The sequence below is a fragment of the Symphalangus syndactylus genome, chromosome 12 (genome assembly GCF_028878055.3).
Source record: "Symphalangus syndactylus isolate Jambi chromosome 12, NHGRI_mSymSyn1-v2.1_pri, whole genome shotgun sequence".
NCBI lineage: Eukaryota > Metazoa > Chordata > Mammalia > Primates > Hylobatidae > Symphalangus > Symphalangus syndactylus.
The window spans coordinates 80,927,573-80,952,476 of record NC_072441.2 but is presented as its reverse complement, the minus strand read 5'-3'; the positions used below and the strand labels follow the sequence as shown (position 1 = coordinate 80,952,476).

The following is a 24,904-nucleotide window of genomic DNA, read 5'->3' as shown; positions in this document are numbered from 1 at the left end:
TTGTATGTGGTCTGACCTTTTTCTCTAGCTGTCTTTAAGATTTTTTTCTTTAGCATTAATCTTGGACAGTCTGGTGACTATCTGCCTTGGTGATGTTTGTTTTGTATAGTATCTTGCACACATTCTCTGTATTTCTTGTGTCTTAATGTCTACCTCTTTAGGAAGATGAGGGGAATTTCCTTGAGTTATTCCCTCAAATATATTTTTCAGGTTGTTTACTCTTTCTCCTTCTCTCTTGGAAATGCCAGTAATTTGTAGGTTTGGCTGCTTTACAGAATATCCTTCCTCAAAGACTTTGTTCATTTTTTAAATTCTTTTTTCTTTGTTCTTGTCTGACTGGATTAGTTCAAAAGATTGGTATTCATACCAGTGAAATTCTTTCTTCTGCTTGATCTAGTCTAGTGGTAAAGCTTTCAATCATATTTTGAATTTCTTTAAGTGAGCTTTTAAATTCAGAATCTCTGATTCCTTTAAGATTTTTTATCTCTTCCTTTATTTTCTGCATTGCTTTAGAAGTTTCTTTATGTTGATTTTCAACCTTGTCTTCGATCTCATCGTGCTTTGTTGCAATCCATGTTTTGAATTTGTTATATGTAATTTCTGAGATTTCATTTTGGTTAGGGACCATTGCTGAAGATCTTTTGGAGGTGTCACAGCATTCAGACTTTTCATGGTACCAGAGTCCTTGTGCTAGTTCTTTCTCATCTGGTGATGCTAGCTAGCACTTCTATGTAAATATTTTCATGTGGATAAGATTTTTTCTTTATTTATTTCCCTATAATTTTATTGATTTGTTCTTTCTTTTTCCTTCCCCCTTCTCCCTAGAAGGTGTGACTGTAGAAAATGTTGGGTAGGGTCTTCTGACTTTACTTCTGTTGCCCGATGCCCTATGCACTTCTATTGGCAGGTTTTATTTTGGGCTGATCAGTTTGACCTACAGGCCAGTAGATGGTGCTTATGAGTAAAAGCCAGCAGTGGCCAATGCAAATAGGCATATATTTGATACTCATTTACTTACAGAAGCTCTGAATTGCCTCGGGCAATGGGCTGCTCTGTGGGGTGCTCAGTGGTTTGAGCTCCCTGCTCAGTCCTTGGGGGCATACCAAGATGGGTGGATCCACATTGCGCAGCCCACCTAACAGATCCTCTAATGGCAGGCACAAGCACCAGCACCAAGGGAGAAAGGCTCCCAGTGGGGTGCCTAGGCCTGGAGCTGGGAAACCTCCTTGGGCCCAAGTTCTCTGCATGGAAGTGTTGGGGGGCAGCCTAAACTCCTAATCCAGGAGAGTGGTTGCTCCAGATGCATGAATATCTGCCTGGACATAGAGCATAGAGGGCCCTGCTTTACCACAATCTGCACTGGAAGAATGGGGCACCTCAGGCTGCTGATCCAGACAAGTGGAGTCCTGAATGTCTGCAGATCTGTAGGAGCATGGAGCAGAAATTGCCTTGCTGTAGCACAGTCTCAGGGGAGCAGGCTGGAGCACCCATGAATGACACATACAGACTAATTCCGGGTCTCCACGCCAGGTGGCCCTGGCTGCAAGTCTTACCACCCAGAAGAAACAGCAGCTGCAGTAGTTCTCCTTCTGTGGTGATAGGGGAGAACACAGTTCCAGCACCTACTTGTGGGGCACTTTCCACACTTGCCATTAGATTCTGGCTGTAGAGACCCCTACCCTACTCCAGGGTAAGTGCTCCAATCTCTGGCCCAAGACTAAAATGACTGCACAGCCATACTGCCAAGTCATCAGAGAATGGCTGACTTTGTATGTGCCTGGATTAAAAACGGCATCCTGCTTTCAGTACTGGGTTTGGGAAAATCTCCACAGCTTTCCCAGTGTCTTTCCCTCTCAGTGTCTCCAAACCTCTTCTCAAGCTAGCTCCAGGGCGTGGGAGAAACATGGTGCTCTCCTTTGGCCTGGGTTGCGGGGATCCCCATTAGAAAGCTAAGTCACAGTGTGTGCCCCTCTCACAGATTGGGGCTTCACTCACTTTTCAGCTGAACTCTATAACAAGGGTTGTTTGCCCACTTTCTCCTCCTTAGGAACTATGGTGTCTTTTGCTATTCCAGTGAATTCCCATTTTCATTCTTGAATTAAAGCTCATAATTTCGATCTTTATGCATTATTTTGCTATTTCCAAGTGGAAGAGCCATGCTAAAGCCTCCAATATACCATCTTGAAAAATAAAATAGAATTTTTTTTAAATCCTAAAATTCATGTGGAACTACAAAATACCCTGAATAGCCAAAGCAATCTTAAGGACGAAAGAACAAAGCTGGACACAAAACACCACTTGATTTCAAATGTACTACAAAGCTCCGGTAATCAAAACAGCATGGAAAAAAAAACAGACACATAGATCAATGGAACAGAACAGAGAGCTAGAGAGCCCGTAAATTAACCCACACACGCACTTCCTGTTAACCGATCTTTGACAAAGGTGCCAAGAACACACAATGAAGAAAGGATAGTTTCTTAAATAAATGGTTTGGGGAAAACTAGATATTCACATGCAGAAGAATTAAACTGGACCCTTATGTCACCCCATATACAAAAATCCTCTCAGTCTTCAACATAAGATCCCCATTCCTTTCTGAGTTTCTAGGGGTATTTGCATTTTCAGCTTAACTGCTGCACTGAGAGCAGCCATTAGCTCATCTAGTGACTGTCCCATAACAGGAGCAATGTGCTTTTTTATGTCAGACTAGATGGTAAGGCTGAAAAGGAACCAAGAGAGTGGAAAAAAAAATACCGGAAAAAACGCCGGTGGTGTCAGACCTAAAGCCTAGAGAACAGGGATGGGGGAGCCTGAGTGAGAGGAGTGAGAGGGTGCTCCCAGAGAATCCCAGACACCCTGTTGGGTCTACCTTGACCCCTGATCTGCAACCCTCACTGGAGACATCACTCTATAACTTTTCTCCTCAAGCCCAAAGTTTGACCTGAGCCTCTCTCCTTCCGACATTCCATCACCAATCTTACATGCTGGAATTGACTCTCACCATCCTTTATTTGAGAAACACAAGCTGAATATCTGCTAAGGCCAGTAAGTGGCTTGCTCAGCTTGGGTTTCAGCAGTGAATAAGGGGCACATTTACTTTCTTCAGGGATCTTACAACCTAGCATAGAAGATAGACACTACACAAATATGGTATTTATATCTGTGATGACTGAGCCCAAAGGCAAAATGTAGGCATTATAGTGTGGGTGACAGAACTGTCTTTGTCTTGGAGTTCAAATCTAGCTTCAGAAGTGAATAATTACTTTTCCATGTACAGTCGTTGTCCAGAAATAAGTACAGAGTCCGTATTTTGTCCTAATGATGTACAACTTTGAATTGCTGTAAGACTTCATTTTGAGTATAACACATGTCCGCCTGTCAGTGTGACTCAAAGCATTTCAGAACTTGTCAGCAGGAGGGCCCCCCTTTCCTCATGAATTGAAAGCTGACTTGTAGCTGGCTTTTTCTTAGCTCCACCACTGGGTCCCTTTCTGAGTTTCTGTCTCCATATCCTGAGGTGGTGATAGGGGAGAAAAAGACATTCTTTTTCTTCTTGGGATGGAACTCCTTAATCTCACACGTCTCTTATGAAATCTCCAACCACTTGTTCTTCTCAGAATACAGTCCACAGCCCCGTTACTTCTCTCAGAGCATGGAGCAGCTCCAAATGTTCTGCACTGTGAGAACTTCTTAGTGTCCCTGACATCCTGAGGACCTGGGACAATGAAGAAGAAATTTACTTGACTGGCTCAAAATGAGGATGTTATGACCTAATAACAAGCATGTTGACTCTGGGCCAGGAGGTGCTTTATCTGAGATCTAGTTCCAGGGTGAATCTTCTGAGAAGTCATATTAGTAATAAATGAGTGGACAAACAACCAACCAAGGATCAACCCTTCTCCTTTGCAATATATGACTGATGCTATGAAAAGCAGCTGAGTCATTCTTGGGGAAGATGAGATGAGCAAGCCAAAAATAGCAACTTGGGAAGTTGTCCAAGTTGTTGTGGAGTTTATGTCATTTAATTTTCTTACTATTGGATTTCAGAAGCACAAAATTAGATTAACAAATATCCTCTGTTCATATTATATGCTACAATTCATTCATGCTTGGCCTTCTTAATTAATGTACCTACCTGCTTGTCTATTATTTAAATAACAAACACACAAAAATTCACCATCCAAGTGAAAATGATAACTTTGATAGTAAATTACATGCGCCTATGTAATTCAGCCTTCACCCATGTCCCTGCCTGTCGCATCTAATATAACCATGATCCTAAATCTTGTATTCATCATTCTTTGCTTCCCTTTTTGTATATTTCATTACTTTTTATTTCTAAAAATTATTTTAATTGTTTTTTCTATTTTAAGTTTCATTTCTTGAGATTTTGTGTACCAAAAAATCATCCACTTAATTATCCAATTCTATGAGCTTTAACAAACATATATAGTCAGGTAAACCCCACAACAACTAAGACATACAACAGTTCTATCACCCCAAAATATTCCTTCACGTGCTTATTAAATCAATCTCTCCCTCATACCAACCCTTGGCAACCACTGACCTATTTTCAGTTCTTATAATTTTGCCTTTTCCAGAATGCCCTATAATTAAAATTATATAATATGTAGTATGTAAAGTTTGACTTCTTTTGCATTTGAGATTCATCCCTGGTGTTTTATATATCAGTAGTTGATTCCTTTTTTATTGCTAAGTAGCCTTCCATTGCATAAATACACCATTTTAAAAACTCTATTCGTCAGTTGAAGAGCATGTGGGGTTCTTCAAGTTCAGGGCAGTTATGAATAAAGCCACTATAAATATTGGCCTACAGGTTTTTCTGTGAACATACAACTTAATTTCTCTTGGCTAAATATCTAAGAATAGGATTTCTGGGGCAAATTGTAAGTTGTATGTTTAATTTTTTTGATAGACTGCCAACTAATGTAATTTTGCATTTCTACCAGCAATGACTTGGGCTTCTTGTTGTTCTACATCCCTCATATTACTTGATATTGTCGTTTATTTCATTTTAGCCATTCCAATGTGTATAGAGTGGTATCTCACTTTGCTTTTAAATTGCGTTTCTCTAATGACTGATTAGATTGAGTATCTTTTCATGTGCTTACCTGCCACCCACGTATCTTCTTTGTTAAAATGTCTCTTCAAGTATTTTGTCCATATTTTCTGTTTTATTACTTATCTTTGAGAATTTAAAAAATATTGGCTGGGCGCGGTGGCTCACGCCTGTAATCCCAGCACTTTGGGAGGCCGAGGCAGGTGGATCACAGGTCAGGAGATCGAGACCATCCTGGCTAACACGGTGAAACCCCATCTCTACTAAAAATACAAAAAATTAGCTGGGCGTGGTGGTGGGTGCCTGTAATCCCAGCTACTCAGGAGGCTGAGGCAGGAGAATGGATAGAACCTGGGGGGCGCAGCTTGCAGTGAGCCGAGATCGCGCCACTGCACTGCAGCCTGAGCGACAGAGCAAGACTCCGTCTCAAAAAAAATAAGAAAATACAAAAAAATTAGCTGGGCATGGTGGCAGGCACCTGTAGACCCAGCTACTTGGGAAGCTGAGGCAGGAGAATGGCGTGAACCTGGGAGGCGGAGCTTGCAGTGAGCCGAGATCGCACCACTGCACTCCAGCCTGGGCGACAGAGTGAGACTCCATCTCAAAAGCAAAAAAAAAAAAAAAAAAAAAATTTGACCCAAGTCCTTGGTAGGATATGTGTTTTACAATATTGTCTCCAAGTCTGCGAATTTTCTTTGCATTTGCCTAGCAGTGCCTTTTGAAAAGCAGAAGTTTTTAATTTTGATGAAGTCCTATATTTCTTTTTGAATTGTACCTTTTTGGCATATCAGAAAAATTTTGCATAACCCAAAGTCACAAAGATTTGTTATGTTTTATTGTAAAAGTTTCATAGTTTAATTTTTTTAATTACGATCTATTAATTTTTATATCTAGCATTAGGTATGATTTCTTTTACATACGGATGTCCAATTATTTCAGCTCCATTTGTTGAAATGGCAATTATCTCTCCAGTCATGACTCAAGAAAGAATTATGTCATACTAATTCCCAGGAAATTCTAAGGGACAGACTCTGCTCCACGGCACGTGAGTTGAAAGAAGGAAGAAGGGAGGAAGAAAGGAAGCAGTGGTAGGCTCCCAGGTGGACAGTGATGCTGCTTCCAGGTTCAATGTCATTGGTTGGATATTGTGGAAGTACCCAAGCTACAAACCTAGTCTTGGGCGTGTGCCTGGGTGTCACCTCCCCTGGTTGTGAAAGCAGCAGCATGCCCAGCCTGTGCATCACACACCCTGCACAGGATAAAAGCACTCCTGCCCTGGGCTCCTCATCCGCAGTCTCCTCAGGAACAGCTTTCTCCTGCCTCCTCTGCACCTGGTGAGTGTCCGGCAGGGGATGGGACTCAACTTGGGATGTTGGAACAGAAAACTAAGATCATAGCAGAAGAGAGGGAAATGGAGAGGTCTGAAACAAAAGCCCAGAGAGAGGATGGCAGAGGAGGTACCAATGCGGGAAGTGGGGCCAGGAGGGAGACCCTGCAGGAACTGACAGCAATTCCATGGCCTGCAAAGGCCACAGAAGCTTATGATTCCTTCCCATCCTCTTTCTACTCAGGCTGGCACATGTTGCCTATGATCTCCATTCTTCAGAATGCCTTTTGTCAAAAGGGTACATTCCTAGAGGCTCTTAGGAGAAACAGAAACATGGATGCCCACTTAGACTGACAGCAATCTGTCCCTGGTGGAGAGCAAAGTGAGAGGCATCTGGCATGTCCCACCAACTCCACATCAGCTTCCCTCACCCTCCTGCAGCTCTTGCCTCAGGAGGCAGCTGGTCTTAGAGACATTGGACTGTAGATTTTGAACTAACAAATGGCTTTGTTTTGTCCAGGACAACTCAACTCCTGCCAAGATGTCCTGCCAGCAGAACCAGCAGCAGTGCCAACCCCCGCCCAAGTGCCCCTCACCCAAGTGTCCCCCAAAGAGCCCAGCACACTGTCTGCCTCCAGCTTCGTCTGGCTGTGCCCCAAGCTCTGGGGGCTGTGGCCCCAGCTCCGAGAGTGGCTGCTTCCTGAGCCACCACAGGCGCCACCACCGATGCCGGCGCCAGAGGTCCAACTCCTGTGACAGGGGCAGTGGTCAGCAAGGGGGGGGCTCTGGCTGTGGCCATGGCTCTGGAGGCTGCTGCTGACCTGGATCCTGATGCTAAGATAAGCGATTTTGGAGGAAACAAGAAACCCAAGGGCCCAGGAAAACCCCATCTTGATGCATGAGTTCCCAGATACCCTCTTCTGGCTTTCACAGGCTGAGCTGGGGGTTTTCCTGTGGAAGGTCTGAGGTCTCCCCAGAAGGCACTACCTGTCTGATGTCCAAGATGTCACATGTTCCCTTGACCCTGTACCTGTGAAGGATTGGCAGTGCTTGTGCCTGACCTCGTCAAAAAATAAAGCTCCTTGTCCTCATTATCACCAGTGTCTCCCTTGGCATTTCACTCTGTCTCTCCCCAGGTGGGGCTGGAAGTGTGCCCTCCTGTCTGCCCCTGACATCCAGCACCACCACAGGGAAGATGCAGAATTCTAGCTCTAGGCCTGCAAAATTCAGGAATCTGTCAAGTCTTTTTCTGCTGGAATTGTGAGGCAGTGGGGGACAGGATGTGATGAGAGGGATTGTAGTGAGGCCTCTAACTGTCAGAAAAGAATGACTGAAATGTGAGTGTTCCTCTCATAATGGACTCCCCAGTCCTAGGAAGAGCTCCTAGATGTTTCTGACATCCCTATTACAAAACAGTGAAGACGCAGCAGGCACTTATCAAAAAAATAGGCAAAATTAGCATTTCTTCTAAAGGGGTAAATTTGACTCTCCGAGGGACATTTTTTGTTGTCAAAACTTAGAGGTAGAAAGAGAATTTCTGGCATCTAGCGGGTAGAGGCCAGGGATGCAGCTAAGCCTCCTACTAAGCATAGGACAGCCCCACAGTGGAGAATTATCTGCCCCCAAAAGTCCAATAATTGCAAGGCTGAAAACCTTTAGACTAAAATTAAAAGACGGGTAAGGAAAAAAATGGTCTCGGCTGTCTGTAATCCCAGCACTTTGGGAGGCTGAGGCAGGTGGATTACCTGAGGTCAGGAGTTTGAGACTGCCTGACCAACAGGATGAAACCACATGTTATATGATTACTCTCTACTAAAAATACAAAAAAAAAAAAAAAAATAGCCCGGCGTAGTGGCAGACGCCTGTAATCCCAGCTACTCAGGAGGCTGAGGCAGGAGAATTGCTTGAACCTGGGAGGCAGAGGTTGCAGTGAGCCTGTTGTGCCACTGCACTCCAGCCTGGGCAACAAGAGTGAAACTCCATCTCAAAAAAAAAAAAAAGAAAGAAAGAAAAGAGAAAAAGTTGGTCTCAGGAAAAACAGATAACTCCATATACACAATTAAATTCCCAGAGAGAGAAGGTGGAGGGAGTAGAATTAATTAAAGCTTAAGAAGTCCTGGGTCAGGGGAGAAATGGAGCTGAGAGCTTAGGGAATGTAGTAATGTGGAGAGTGTGGACTGAGACCATTAAGATAAAGGAAGAGAGAAAATGAGAAGTATTGCTAGGCTTATAAATTAGAATAATTCTAAGATCAAAAACTTATTTGCTTATTAGGTGCTAGAAAATCCTGACTACTATGAACTCATTTAATTTTCTAACTCAATAAGCCAGGTGCTCTTAAAAACCATATTTTACAAACAGGGAAATTGTGGGTCCAACAGTTCTGCACAGGACCCAGGCCACACAGCCAGTAAGTCCATGATCCTGGCTGATGCCACTTGTCCCTCCCTGGAGACTTTTCGAGAGATCTTTAGAAACAATTAGTATTTTCTACTTTACATTTATTTTGTCCTGTTTAACTTCATGTTTTGTTTTTATTTTTGTTTGATTTTTTTAAGTCTACAGAGCTAAGAGCCCAACTATGTGACTCATAACTTCAATAAAACTTTTTAAAAATTTTTCTCTGTCATGTTTTGGATATGTGATACTTAACCGCCCTCTAGGTTGAATTACCTCCTTAGAGATGAGTCTCACTCTGTCTGCCAGATTGTTGAAATACTAGCGTAGAGAAACAGTTCATCAAAGCCATTCATATAATTCTTAGAATAAGCCAAAGGAACACCATAGGACATGAATTAAATTACAAATTGAAAATGTGGGAGAACTCTGTGTGGAGCTGGGTACAACAAGCAAAAATAAATAAATATACATAGCACATTAGGAGTTTATCGAATCAAAAATATTCTTTTGAAAATGTCAAACTGCCTATTTATTTTTACTGCAAAGTCTAAGAACTCAGGATTTCTAAAATCTCTGGAATTTAGTAAAGAAAAGGGCTCTCAAGGAGTCTGATGTGAGAAATACTCTAACCAGTTCTGATTACTCTCCAGCTCAGCACAGTTGCTGAAGGTAGGAACCACAGCTGTCCTGTTTGATTCATCACCACAAGCTGCTTGTTACTCAAAACTGGAGACATTCTTGGGTAGCACTCCACCATGGGACAGAAACAGTGTCAAGTCATGATTCAAATATGTCTCAAAAATATTGAGAATGCATAAGGTTGGCTGGGAGGTTGGAGTTGCTACCCTGTGTGTGAGGCCTTGCCACATGGACCCCACACCAATGAACCCACAGATCGAGCCAAAACCACTCCACTAGTCCAGAAACTGAGGATCACTGTTTAGAGCAGGACTAGAATTCATGAGACAAATTCCTAACTGCATATCACCTGCAAGAGAAAAGATACAGCCTTTGAAGAAATAAAGCCTGCTGTCTGTCAAAGTCTATGGAAAGAGGACTGAAGGCTCCAAGCACCTATCAATGTCAAGCTCTTGATGTCAAATTGTCCGCCTATTCTTGCACACACTGTGAGTCCACTCAGGAGGGAGAAGAAATAGGAGTTGGACCAACTTACGAAGTTTGAACCTGCAATACCAAGACAGTCAAAGACAGATGTTACGCAGTTCATGATGCTGCCCCTAAAAGTAGACCCCAACAGGTCACTAATAAAGACCACCTCGACCCAGCCTAGGATTCAATCATTAATAATGAATCATTCATTATTTAAAAACTATTTATTAAACATCTACTATATACAGACACCACCATAGATACTGGAGATACATTAGAGAAAATGAAAAAATAAGATGTTCTCAGGGAACTTCCAATCTAGTGGGTCCATTCAAGACAGTCCTCTGATTTGCTTGTAAAACAGCAAAGTAAGGTATCAACACCCCTCCATCCAGTTGGTTCCCATATCTTTGGCTTGAGGAGGCAGCAGTGTAGCTTTGATAAACACAATGAAAGACACTAGCCTGAGAACAACATTGATGATTAAATATACTGGCTTTGCTACTGCAAAAAGCTCATGTAGTAACACCTTACTTTTATACCACAGGCAGCAATCAAGTAAGAATAAGGGATGAGTTGCTAGTGGTGATGGGAAGAATATTAGTGCACAAGAAGGCCTATGTTCTCAGACCCTTGCCAGTAGAAAAAATAATGTTTGCACCAGTAGTATGGAGGTACTCTCATTTTCCTCCTGTTAGACCTTATCTCAAAGTGGGTAGCCACAACTATAGGCTTTCCTGTAGTAGGATAAACAGATACATTTACTGTACTAATAATGTTTTCTCAAAAGCCGTACATTTTTATTTAACTTTTATTTGAAGTTCAGGGGTACATGTGAAGGTTTGTTATACAGGTAAACTTGTGTCATGGGGATTTGTTGTACAGATTATTTTGTCACCCAGGTATTCAGCCTAGTACCCATTAGTCATTTTCCCTGGTCTTCTCACTCCTTCTATTCCCCCACCCTCTGGTACGTCCCTGTGTCTATTGTCCTATGTGTCCATGTGTTCTCATTATTTACCTCCCACTTACAAATGACAACATGCAGTATTTGGTTTTCTTTTCTTGTCTTACGTTGCTAAGGATAATGGCCTCCAGCTCCATCTATGTTCCTGCAAAGGACATGATCTCACTCTTTTTTATGGCTACATAATATTCTATGGTGTATATGTATCACATTTTATTTATCCAGTCTCTCTTTGATGGGCATTTAGGTTGATTACATGTTTTTGCTATTGTGAATAGTGCTGCAATAAACATATGTGTGCATGTGTCTTTATGATAGAATGATTTATATTATTTTGGGTATATACCCAGTAATGGATTGCTGTGTTGAATGGTATTTCGGTCTTTAGGTCTTTTAGGAATAGCCACACTGTCTCCAACAGCGGTTGAACTAACTTACACTCACATCAACAATGTATAAGCATTCCTTTTCCTCTGCAACCTCACAACACCTGCTATTTTTTGACTTTTTAATGACAGCCATTCTGACTGGTTTGAGATGATACCTCATTGCAGTTTTGATGTGAATTTCTCTAATGATCAGTGGGATGTTGGGCTTTTTAAAAATATGCTTATCGACTGCATGCACCTCTTCTTTTGAAAAGTGTCTGTTCATGTCCTTTGCTTGCTTTTTAATTGGGTTGTTTGTTTTTTTTTTTCTTGTAGATTTGCTTAAGTTCCTTATAGATGCTGGATATTAGATTTTTGTCAGATGAATAGTTTGCAAATATTTTCTCCCATCCTGTAGGTTGTCTGTTTACTGTGTTGATAGTTTATTTTGCTGTGCAGAAGCACTTTAGTTTAATTAGATCCCATTTGTCAATTTTTGCAATTGATTTTGATGTCTTTGTCATAAAATCTTTGTCCATTCCTATGTCTGGAATGGTATTGCCTAAGTTGTCTTCCAGGGTTTTTACAATTTTGGGCTTTACATTTAAGTCTTTGATCCATCTTAAGTTGATTTTTGTATACGGTGTAAGGAAGGAGTCTAGTTTCAATCTGCTGCATATGGCTAGCCAGTTATCCCAGCACCATATATTGACTAGGAGTCGTTTCTCCATTACTTGTTTTTGTCAGCTTTGTTGAATACCAGATGGTTGTAGGTGTGTGGCCTTATTTTTTGGCTTTCTATTCTGAACCACTGGTGTATTTGTCTGAAAAAAATACATATATTTGATTACATGTGTGATATAAAAGATTTGTCTTATTCTTGAGTATGCTTATATTTGAGAAGAAAATGCATTTTTATTGTTATAATAAAATGCAATAGGAAAATTCTACAGAGCTGATTCAAATGCAATTTTTACAGGCATTAGTCACACATCAATTGCATTGTGTCAGGTGTACATAATAACACTACCAAATGTATCTATAATTATTCACCTTCAATTAATTATAATTTACCTTTCAGATAAATTCTCCCTGGCTATCCCAGCCTGGGTGAATCACCTTCTTCTCTGACCCATGTCTGCAACTCAGAAACTTACAAAGTGAGTGGCTTACTGACACATCATTCATCAGATGTAGGTTAGTTTCTTATCTCCATCTCTGGTTGCAGCTCTAACATCCGTGGTCCACTGTGCTTTCATTCCATTTTAGTTTTTTCTCTCTTCAAACACCTTTACCTTATGACAACTATCACCTGAAGAAATAAGAAACCAAAGCCAGAAATATCTGACTCCCCAATCTATGTTCATAATGAACCTATTATTCTGGCCACTTCTATCCACCACATTCTGTCCTCAGACAGGAATTTTGTCCATCCCCTTTCTCTCTGCAAGGACATCTCTGCCTCTTAGGTTTCACGAGTTTCTCTGTGTCTCTCTGACCAGAAGCTCCAAAGGGAGGTCAGACTCCTTATCCCTTTGTTCCCCCTCCATGCCCATCTTCAGCTCCTATAGGCTGCTGACCTCACCTCAACAACTCTCAAGTGATACTGAATGACAACTTCTGGGCACACTGAAGAGACAGGAGACTGATAGCCAAAAGTTCTTGCCTAAGCCTCAGGACGCAACACACGTTTTATGTAGCTTTCATTATCTTGGGTCATAATCATTTGATCACCTGTCTGTCTGCCCTGCTACACAGTGAGCTACTCAACCAGAACCACATCTCATTTATTTATGATTAGGTGTGTCCACCAACCAATGGATTGCATATCTGTCACCATGCCCACTGTGTAATATCTGTTTGTTTTTTACAGAATAGAAGAAAGTAAAGAAGGAATGTAAAGAGAGGGGGAGAGCAAAAGAGGATGGGAGAAAGAGAAGAAAACACACCAACAACAAACGTAAGAAATAGGTACCCAGACAGTCTTGGGGCATCCCAGATCCTTCTCTTAGAAAAACTTCCTCTTTCCTCCCCCACACCTCCCGCCCCCCGCCTACTACTAGGACCCTGCAGCCTATAAGCAAGCAACATAGAACCTGGTAACAAGATCCTGTCCAAACAATCTATGAACTAGAACTTCCTGAGAAATCTGCCTCTTTCCTCAAGGTGTTCAGACAGATACACTCTGAGCACCAAGCATCAGTCACTAAGGTGCCCACCAGCTCAGGCCCAGGCAGAAGCCTCAGACCCGTTGGTGTGACAAAGACAGGTAAAGAAGTAGAAGAGGATAGTAGAAGTTGAGACTAGAGAAATCAGCCAGTTCCTGGCCAGCCAGAGACTAGTACTGTAGCCAAAGAATTTTTTGTTTGTTTTGTGGACAATAGGTACGTATGCATGTAAGCCCACAGGTGATCTCATTCTCAAACCTCCAATTCTTTCTCTTCCACTTCATGTGATCTGATCCTCTCAAACCTGACTGTGGATCAGAATCACCTGGGAGATACTAAAACCCTGATGCCTAGGCCAAGCCAACCAGCGTCTTGAGGGATGAAACTCAAAGTTTTGTATTTTTAAAAAACCCTCCAAAGATGATGCCAATGTGCAGCCAAAGCTGAGAACTTCTGAGGTAGCGGGTTCTCTTTTCTCTCCAGAAATTTCACCCTCTCTGATCTCCTGGCATCCATCTTCTCCCTATCTCCCCCACCCCCATCTCCTCTTTCTATAAGTGACTTTGTGAAATAACAAAACTTTCTTCAACTTTATCTGCCTTCCCTACACCACTCTTAGCAACTCAAAGCCCCCTGGAGGATTGGAGGTCTGACCCATTCCTCAGCCCTCCAGGCCCACCATGACCTGTAGTGAAAATTGGAGGCCAGCTCAAGAGTAAAGAAAGATCATGTCACAGACCACCCAAGATGGCTCACAGAAACTGAAGGGTTTGAGGGTGACATGGAGTTTGAAGACAAAACTTCATTGTTGACATCTGAAGTCTTTCACATTTTTCACCACAAAGCCCTGATTTTACAGTGATGATTAGCTCCAAGAAGGAATGTTTTCCTAAATGCAGTTTAAAAAATATTATGCAATTTATGAAACTGAGTTTTTATTTATTTATTTATTTTTATTATTATACCTTAGGTTTTAGGGTACATGTGCAAAATCTGCAGGTTTGTTACATATGTATCCATGTGCCATGTTGGTTTACTGCACCCATTAACTTGTCATTTACATTACGTATGTCTCCTAATGCTATCCCTCCCTCCTCCCCCCACCCCACAACAGTCCCCAGAGTGTGATGTTCCCCTTCCTGTGTCCATGAGTTCTCATTGTTCAATTCCCACCTATGAGTGAGAACATGCGGTGTTTGGTTTATTGTCCTTGCGATAGTTTACTCAGAATGATGGTTTCCAGTTTCATCCATGTCCCTACAAAGGACATGAACTCATCATTTTTATGGCTGCATAGTATTCCATGGTGTACATGTGCCACATTTTCTTTCTTTTTTTTTCTAATTTTATTATTACACTTTAGGTTTTAGGGTACATGTGCACAATGTGCAGGTTTGTTACATATGTATACATGTGCCATGTTGGTGTGCTGCACCAATTAACTCGTCATTTAGCATTAGGAGATATACCTAATGCTATCCCTCCCCCCTCCCCCCACCCCACAACAGTCCCCGGAGTGTGATGTTCCCCTTCCTGTGTCCATGAGTTCTCATTGTTCAGTTCCCACCTATGAGTGAGAACATGCAGTGTTTGGTTTTTGGCCTTGCGATAGTTTACTGAGAATGATGTTTTCCATTTTCATCCATATCCCTACAAAGGACATGAACTCATCATTTTTTATGGCTGCATAGTATTCCATGGTGTATATGTGCCACATTTTCTTAATCCAGTCTATCGTTGTCGGACATTTGGGTTGGTTACAAGTCTTTGCTATTGTGAATAGTGCTGCAATAAACATACGTGTGCATGTGTCTTTATAGCAGCATGATTTATAGTCCTTTGGGTATATACCCAGTAATGGGATGGCTGGGTCAAATGGTATTTCTAGTTCTAGATCCCTGAGGAATCACCACACTGACTTCCACAATGGTTGAACTAGTTTACAGTCCCACCAACAGTGTAAAAGTGTTCCTATTTCTCCACATCCTCTCCAGCACCTGTTGTTTCCTGACTTTTTAATGATGGCCATTCTAACTGGTGTTAGATGGTATCTCACTGTGGTTTTGATTTGCATTTCTCTGATGGCCAGTGATGATGAGCATTTTTTCATGTGTTTTTTGGCTGCATAAATGTCTTCTTTTGAGAAGTGTCTGTTCATGTCCTTCACCCACTTTTTGATGGGGTTGTTTTTTTCTTGTAAATTTGTTTGAGTTCATTGTAGATTCTGGATATTAGCCCTTTGTCAGATGAGTAGGTTGCGAAAATTTTCTCCCATTTTGTAGGTTGCCTGTTCACTCTGATGGTAATTTCTTTTGCTGTGCAGAAGCTCTTTAGTTTAATTAGATCCTGTTTGTCAATTTTGGCTTCTGTTGCCATTGCTTTTGGTGTTTTAGACATGAAGTCCTTGCCCATGCCTATGTCCTGAATGGTATTGCCTAGGTTTTCTTCTAGGGTTTTTATGGTTTTAGGTCTAACATGTAAGTCTGTAATCCATCTTGAATTAATTTTTGTATAAGGTGTAAGGAAGGGATCCAGTTTCAGCTTTCTATATATGGCTAGCCAGTTTTCCCAGCACCATTTATTAAAGAGGGAATCCTTTCCCCATTTCTTGTTTTTGTCAGGTTTGTCAAAGATCAGATAGTTGTAAATATGTGGCATTATTTCTGAGGGCTCTGTTCTGTTCCATTGATCTATGTCTCTGTTGTGGTACCAGTACCATGCTGTTTTGATTACTGTAGCCTTGTAGTATAGTTTGAAGTCAGATAGCGTGATACCTCCAGCTTTGTTCTTTTGGCTTAGGATTGACTTGGCGATGCGGGCTCTTTTTTGGTTCCATATGAACTTTAAAGTAGTTTTTTCCAATTCTGTGAAGAAAGTCATTGGTAGCTCGATGGGGATGGCATTGAATCTATAAATTACCTTGGGCAGTATGGCCATTTTCACGATATTGATTCTTCCAAACCATGAGCATGGAATGTTCTTCCATTTGTTTGTATCTTCTTTTATTTCATTGAGCAGTGGTTTGTAGTTCTCCTTGAAGAGGTCCTTCACATCCCTTGTCAGTTGGATTCCTAGGTATTTTATTCTCTTTGAAGCCATTGTGAATGGGAGTTCACTCATGATTTGGCTCTCTGTTTGTCTGTGATTGGTGTACAAGAATGCTTGTGATTTTTGTACATTGATTTTGTGTCCTGAGACTTTGCTGAAGTTGCTAATCAGCTTAAGGAGATTTTGGGCTGAGACGATGGGGTTTGCTAGATATACAATCATGTCATCTGCAAACAGGGACAATTGGACTTCCTCTTTTCCTAATTGAATACCCTTTATTTCCTTCTCCTGCCTGATTGCCCTGGCCAGAACTTCCAGCGCTATGTTGAATAGGAGTGGTGAGAGAGGGCATCCCTGTCTTGTGCCAGTTTTCAAAAGGAATGCTTCCAGTTTTTGCCCATTCAGTATGATATTGGCTGAGGGTTTGTCATAGATAGCCCTTATTATTTTGAGATATGCCCCATCAATAGCTAATTTATTGAGAGTTTTTAGCATGAAGGGTTGTTGAATTTTGTCAAAGGTCTTTTCTGCATCTATTGAGATAATCATGTGGTTTTTGTCTTTGGTTCTGTTTATATGCTGGATTACATTTATTGATTTGCATATATTGAACCAGCCTTGCATCCCAGGGATGAAGCCCACTTGATCATGGTGTATAAGCTTTTTGATGTGCTGCTGGATTCGTTTTGCCAGTATTATATTGAGGATTTTTGCATCAATGTTCATCAAGGATATTAGTCTGAAATTCTCTTTTTTTGTTGTGTCTCTGCCAGGCTTTGGTATCAGAATGATGCTGTCCTCATAAAATGTGTTAGGGAGGATTCCCTCTTTTTCTATCAATTGGAATAGTTTTAGAAGGAATGGTACCAGCTCCTCCTTGTACCTCTGGTAGAATTCAGCTGTGAATCCATCAGATCCTGGACTCTTTTTGGTTGGTAAGCTATTGATTATTGCCACAATTTCAGAGCCTGTTATTGGTCTATTCAGAGATTCAACTTCTTCCTGGTTTAATCTTGGGAGGGTGTATTTGTCAAGGAATTTATCCATTTCTTCTAGATTTTCTAGTTTATTTGTGTAGAGGTGATTGTAGTATTCTCTGATGGTAGATTGTATTTCTGTGGGATCGGTGGTGATATCCCCTTTTTCATTTTTCATTGCATCTGTTTGATTCTTCTCTCTTTTCTTATTTATTAGTCTTGCTAGCGGTCTATCAATGTTGTTGATCTTTTCAAAAAACCAGCTCCTGGATTCATTCATTTTTTGAAGGGTTTTTTGTGTCTCTGTTTCCTTCAGTTCTGCTCTGATTTTAGTTATTTCTAGCCTTCTGCTAGCTTTTGAATGTGTTTGCTCTTGCTTTTCTAGTTCTTTTAATTGTGATGTTAGGGTGTCAATTTTGGATCTTTCCTGCTTTCTCTTGTGGGCATTTAGTGCTATAAATTTCCCTCTACACACTGCTTTGAATGTGTCTCGGAGATTCTGGTACGTTGTGTCTTTGTTCTCGTTGGTTTCAAAGAACATCTTTATTTCTGCCTTCATTTCATTATGTACCCAGTAGTCATTCAGGAGCAGGTTGTTCAGCTTCCATGTAGTTGAGCAGTTTTGAGTGAGTTTCTTAATCCTGAGTTCTAGTTTGATTGCACTGTGGTCTGAGGGACAGTTTGTTATAAATTCTGTTCTTTTACATTTGCTGAGGAGAGCTTTACTTCCAACTATGTGGTCAATTTTGGAATAGGTGTGGTGTGGTGCTGAAAAAAATGTATATTCTGTTGACTTGTGGTGGAGAGTTCTGTAGATGTCTATCAGGTCCGCTTGGTGCAGAGCTGAGTTCAATTCCTTTATATCCTTGTGAACCTTCTGTCTTATTGATCTGTCTAATGTTGACAGTGGGGTGTTAAAATCTCCCATTATTATTATGTGGGAGTCTATGTCCCTTTGTAGGTCACTCAGGACTTGCTTTATTAATCTGGGTGCTCCTGTGTTGGGTGCATATATATTTAGGATAGTTAGCTCTTCTTGTTGAATTGATCCCTTTACCATTATGTAATGGCCTTCTTTGTCTCTTTTGATCTTTGTTGGTTTAAAGTCTATTTTATCAGAGACTAGGATTGCAACCCCTGCCTTTTTTTGTTTTCCATTTGCTTGATAGTTCTTCCTCCATCCCTTTATTTTGAGTCTATGTGTGTCTCTGCACGTGAGATGGGTTTCCTGAATACAGCACACTGATGGGTCTTGACTCCTTATCCAATTTGCCAGTCTGTGTCTTTTAATTGGAGCATTTAGCCCATTTACATTTAAAGTTAATATTGTTATGTGTGAATTTGATCCCGTCATTATGATATTAGTTGGTTATTTTGCTCATTACTTGATGCAGTTTCTTCCTGGCCTCGATGGTCTTTACAATTTGGCATGTTTTTGCAGTGGCTGGTACCAGTTGTTCCTTTCCATGTTTAGTGCTTCCTTCAGGAGCTCTTTTAGAGCAGGCCTGGTGGTGACAAAATCTCTCAGCATTTGCTTGTCTGTAAAGGATTTTATTTCTCCTTCACTTATGAAGCTTAATTTGGCTGTATATGAAATTCTGGGTTGAAATTTCTTTTCTTTAAGATTGTTCAATATTGGACCCCACTCTCTTCTGGCTTGTAGAGTTTCTGCCGAGAGATCAGCTGTTAGTCTGATGGGCTTCCCTTTGTGGGTAACCCGACCTTTCTCTCTGGCTGCCCTTAACATTTTTTCCTTCATTTCAACTTCAGTGAATCTGACAATTATGTGTCTTGGAGTTGCTCTTCTCGAGGAGTATCTTTGTGGCATTCTCTGTATTTCCTGAATCTGAATGTTGGCCTGCCTTGCTAGATTGGGGAAGTTCTGCTGGATAATATCTTGCAGAGTGTTTTCCAACTTGGTTCCATTCTCCCCGTCACTTTCAGGTACACCAATCAGACATAGGTTTGGTCTTTTCACATAGTCCCATATTTCTTGGAGGCTTTGTTCATTTCTTTTTATTCTTTTTTCTCTAAACTTCCCTTCTTGCTTCATTTAATTCATTTCATCTTCCATCACTGATACCCTTTCTTCCAGTTGATCGCATCTGCTACTGAGGCTTCTGCAATCTTAGAGTAGTTCTCGAAACTTGGCTTTCAGCTCCATCAGCTCCTTTAAGCCCTTCCCTGCATTGGTTATTCTAGTTATCCATTCGTCTAATTTTTTTTCAAGTTTTTAACTTCTTTGCCATTGTTTTGAATTTCCTCCTGTAGCTCGGAGTAGTTTGATCGTCTGAAGCCTTCTTCTCTCAACTCGTCAAAGTCATTCTCCGTCCCGCTTTGTTCCATTGCTGGTGAGGAACTGCGTTCCTTTGGAGGAGGAGAGGTACTCTGCTTTTTAGAGTTTCCATTTTTTCTGCTCTGTTTTTTCCCCATCTTTGTGGTTTTATCTACTTTTGGTCTTGATGATGGTGATGCACAGATGGGTTTTTGGTGTGGATGTCCTTTCTGTTTGTTAGTTCTCCTTCTACCAGACAGAACCCTCAGCTGCACGTCTGTTGGAGTTTGCTAGAGGTCCACTCCAGACCCTGTTTGGCTGGGTGTCAGCAGCGGTGGCTGCAGAACAATGGATTTTCATGAGACCACAAATTCAGCTGTCTGATAGTTCCTCTGGAAGTTTTGTCTCAGAGGAGTACCTGGCCGAGTGAGGTGTCAGTCTGTCCCTACTGGGGGGTGCCTCCCAGTTAGGCTGCTCAGGGGTCAGGGACCCACTTTAGGAGGTGGTCTGCCCGTTCTCAGATCTCCAGCTGCATGCTGGGAGAACCACTACTCTCTTCAAAGCTGTCAGACAGGGACATTTAAGTCTGCAGAGGTTCCTGCTGACTTTTTCTTTGTCTGTGCCCTGCCCCCAGAGGTGGAGCCTACAGAGGCAGGCAGGCCTCCTTGAGCTGTGGTGGGCTCCACCCAGTTCCAGCTTCGTGGCTGCTTTGTTTACCTAAGCAAGCCTGGGCAATGGCAGGCGCCCCTTCCCCAGCCTGGCTGCCACTTTGCAGTTTGATGTCAGATTGTTGTGCTAGCAATCAGTGAGACTCGGTGGGCATAGGACCCTCCGAGCCAGGTGCAGGACACAATCTCCTGGTGTGCCGTTTTCCAGGCCCATTGGAAAAGTGCAGTATTAGGGTGGGACTGACCCAATTTTCCAGGTGCCGCCTGTTACCCCTTTCTTTGACTAGGAAAGGGGACTCCCTGACCCCTTGCACTTCCCGAGTGAGGCAATGCCTTGCCCTGCTTTGGCTTGTGCACAGTGTGCTGCACCAACTGTCCTGCACCCACTGTTTGGCACTCCCTAGTGAGATGAAGCCGGTACCTCAAATGGAAATGCAGAAATTGCCCATCTTCTATGTCGCTCACGCTGGGAGCTGTAGACCGGAGCTGTTCCTATTTGGCCATCTTCTTGATTTATTTATTGACTGATATTGGAAAGAGAGGAAGAACCAAGAGAGATCCTTGGCAGGAAAATCTTCCAAGGGCCTCTGAACAAGTTTATTAAGTAGTCCGAACTCAGTGTCAGATACAAATAGGGATTTATTTTTCCTCCAGTCTCTGTCTTCTACTATGTTATACTGACTCTACTTTGATAATATCTCAAGTGTGTTTCAGGCCTTTCTAATCATTTTTCAGGTATTCAGGGAGTATCCTATCCTGTCCAGTTGGATATAACTCAGAATAAGAATATTAACTCCTCCCTCTCCAACCCAGCACAGCCCAACTGTCTCCTAAAGGACTGTGTGGAAAACAGGCATCTAGTGTGTGGAAGAGAGACATGGTCAGCTCCATCATTTGTTGTCCACCTCCTCCTCTCCCCTGTGGGTTCCCTTTATTCTGCACTGTTTTGAGGCTGGAATGAGAAAAGGGGACGAAGCAAATATCTCATATTTGGCTGGTACTGCTAGTGTCTCTCAGTGGCTGCATCCTCTCTGTGCTGACCCATGAAGGTTCTCTTACCAGATAAATGACTGATTTCTTTAAGGAACCTTTAGCACAGTGACCTGATGTGAAAAATTTGGCCTCTTTTGACACTCCCCTACACTCTTAGTACCATTGGTACAGGCATCTTGCCTTGCTAGCCACATTCCTAGCAGGACTGTGGCAGTACAGCTATGCCTAGCTGCCCTCCAAACTGTCCACTGGCTCAGGGAAACTCATGAACTCTGGCCATGTCAAGCAGTAAGGGACTGGTTGCTTCTCCTTTCCCCATTCTCCTTTCCATTTTCTCTTTCCAATTATTTTTCACTCTCCAGAATAGCCAGAGAACTGTTCAGCAAGTCCACTGATGATGCTGAGACCTGAAATTTGAGTCTTCCTGGGTTTTACGTCTGTGTGTGTGTGTTTTATTGTTTTGTTTTGTTTTGAGATGGAATCTTGCTCTGCCACCCAGGCTGGAGTGCAGTGGCACAATCTCAGCTCCCTGCAACCTCCATCTCCCTGGTTCAAGCAATTCTCCTTCCTCAGCCACCTGGGTAGTTGGGATTACAGGCACCAGCCAACACACCCAGCTATTTTTGTATTTTTAGTATAGATGGGGTTTCACCACATTGGCAAAGCTGATCTTGAACTCCTGACCTCAAGTGATCCACCCACCTTCACCTCCCAAAGTGCTGAGATTTACAGGCATGGGCCACCACTTCTGGCCAAGTCTTTCTGTTTTTTAGGCATTAATAAGTTCTACAATTTGTCCCCTTGAAATTCCTATGACTTTTCCTCTAGTGGAGGGTGAGAGTAATAACCTGTTGCTTCCCCATGTGAAATGTAAGGGGAAAATCCACAGCATTCTATCCAGTTTGGGAAACTTCTCATCACTATAACAAGGGATGAGTGATAGCATCAGGGCTCCTTCCAACCTCTTTGTAAGGTGGAGAGTTATTTGTGCCTATTGTTTACAAGTTGGCAGTTATTTTTGTCAAATCTCAATAAAACAGGAAAAGCTTAATCTTACTTTCTCACATATGACCTGGATATTATGTGGAAGCATCTCTGTGGTGATGAGAAGAGCTGTATATCTCAAAATAATAATGCTTATTGGATGTGAAGTTTGTGACCCAGATGATAAACTAGGGACACATGTTTTCACTTAAGAAGACAAGGTTGGGAATGATTGAGCAAGGATCTCCAAAAATCTGCTCTTCCATTAAAAACACCTTGAAAATGAAAAATCGTGAAAATCAACTTTTGCAAAACTCTGGAGATTTACCAAAGGCTTGCAAAAATATTAGAGTGTTCACTTAAGAAAAGCAGTTGAATATGGGTAAGAGCAATGAGCTTTGTGACATTTTAACTTGCCCTATTATCATCTCCCTGTTCCCAGTGCCATCATAGACTTGAAATCTAAAATGCTAGTAGCACATGGAGGTAACAGAACATATCTGAAACTATCCGAAAACCCCATCCCTAGAGAAATGTCATTATCTGACTATATGGCACACAATGAAGATCCCATTCCCATTTCCCCTAGAAATCCCAACTGGCCAAGCTTGTTTTCATTCCAACTGACTCAGAGCTCTCTCACTGAAAACAGCTTTTATCCCAGGAAGTTTGCCGAAAACAATCAATAAAAAATGTTTAGCATCACAGCAGCCTGTGATGGTGATAATAGTTGGGCAAATCAGAAGTTGACCAAAAACTTAGATGGAAAATCTGAGGAATGAGATTCTCACAGAGAGTTTTAAAAATGTATGACATATTTCTGGAAATCTAGGAGACTATGTGGACTTACAGGGTGTGTGCATGCTCAGAAAAGACCTGGGAAGACCCTAATATCTCAACTTTGACTGACCTTGAAGTTCCATAAAAGCAGGAAATGAAACCTAAGACAGATTTGTAAACTGTCTTCTGAAGTCGTCAAAACATGCCCCAACATACACACAGAGGTCCTCAGCAAATGTTGAAAGACATTAACTCAAGGCATTTAAGGAAATCTCTGTCTACTAAGCTGAGTACAGAGTTAAATGACCACACACAATAAAGAATACAGATTTTACAAAATTGGTTCAGGAAAGTCATGAAGCAAATGGACAGTGAAAACAAACAGCAACAAACCCCAGAGAGGGTTGGGAAATTTGATTTCCAGGATTTTATATCATTTTAAATGTCCAATTATTAACCAAAAAAAAGACAGAGCTACAAATAAACAAGAAAGTATGGCCTACACAAGGGGCAAGGTCCAGGGAGGTAGTCAAGAGAGACTATCCCTGAAGAAGTTTAAACATTGGGCTTACTAGACGAAGACAAAAATCAACTATTTTAAATGTGCTTAAAGTACTAAAATAAACTATGTCTTAAGAATTAAAAGAGAACATAAGAATGTTGTCTTGCCAAATAGAGAACAACAATAAAGAATTAAAAAGAATTTCTTAAAACAACCAAATAGAAACTTGAGGCTTGAAAAATATAATAACTGTAATTTAAAATTGACTAGAAGGGCTCAACAGCAGGTTTGAACTAGAAGAATAAATCAGTGAACTTGAAGATAGGTCAATTGTGATTATCCAACCTGAGGAACAGAAAGAAATAAGATTGAATAAAAATTAAAAGAGCCTCAGAGGCCTGTGGGTAACCATCAAGCACACTAACATATTTATAATAAGAATCCCAGAAGGAGATGAGAGAAATAAAAAGACAGAAAGAATATTCAAAGGAATAACAGTTACTTACTTATCAAATTTGATGAAAAATATTAATCTACACATCTAAGAAGATCAACAAACTCCTAGCAGGGTATAGTCAAAGATCTCCACACCTAAACACACCATAGTACAAATGTCAAAAGACAAAAAGAGAATTTTTAAAACAGCAAAAGAGAAAAGGCCCATCAAATACAAAAAAAAAATTGATAATAACATTAACAGCTGGTTTCTCATCAGAAACCATGGAGAACAGAAGCCAGTTGGATAACATATTCAAAGTGCTAAAGAAAAAAAAAGTAAACCAAGAGTTCTATATCCAGCAAAACTATTCACCAAAAATTAATACATTCCCAAATAAACAAAAATTGAGAAAATTTGTTTCCAGAAACCCTGCTCTACAGAAAATACTAAAAGGATTAATTCAGTCTGAAATGAAATAACACTGGACAGTATTTGAAATTTTTATGAAGAAATGAAGAGCATTGGTAAAGTTAACTACATGGTAAATATAAAAGACAGTATGAATGCATTTTGTGCTTTTAAGTCTCTTTTCTCCAATTTGATTTGAAAGACAACTGCATAAAGAAATACTTATAGAGCTGCATTGATGGCCTTCTAATGTAAAGATATGATTTATATGATAATAACAGTATACAGAAGGGGGAGGGAACAAACCTACATAGGAGCAAAGCTTTGCATGCTATCAAAATTAAGTTGGTATTGATCTGAGTTATAATCACTGTAAGTTAAGATGTTAATAAGAACTCCCAAGGAAA

At 41.2% G+C, this 24,904-nt stretch overlaps 2 protein-coding genes across 2 annotated transcripts in view; one reads left to right on the top strand and one right to left on the bottom strand.

Annotated features, from left to right (window-relative positions):
• Positions 1-24,904, bottom strand: part of LOC134734321 (late cornified envelope protein 2D-like) — a 127,026-nt gene that overhangs the window by 78,061 nt on the left and 24,061 nt on the right. The window lies entirely within an intron of this gene.
• LOC134734693 (late cornified envelope protein 3D) lies at positions 6,294-7,507 on the top strand. Its single transcript, XM_063628053.1, has 2 exons — positions 6,294-6,417; positions 6,931-7,507. The coding sequence occupies exon 2, from the start codon at positions 6,952-6,954 to the stop codon at positions 7,228-7,230; it is 279 nt and encodes a 92-aa protein (XP_063484123.1). The 5' UTR covers positions 6,294-6,417; positions 6,931-6,951; the 3' UTR covers positions 7,231-7,507.

Excerpts from the sequence above, each read along its gene's own strand:
- LOC134734693 (XM_063628053.1), top strand. The coding sequence starts at position 6,952 with ATGTCCTGCCAGCAGAACCAGCAGCAGTGCCAACCCCCGCCCAAGTGC.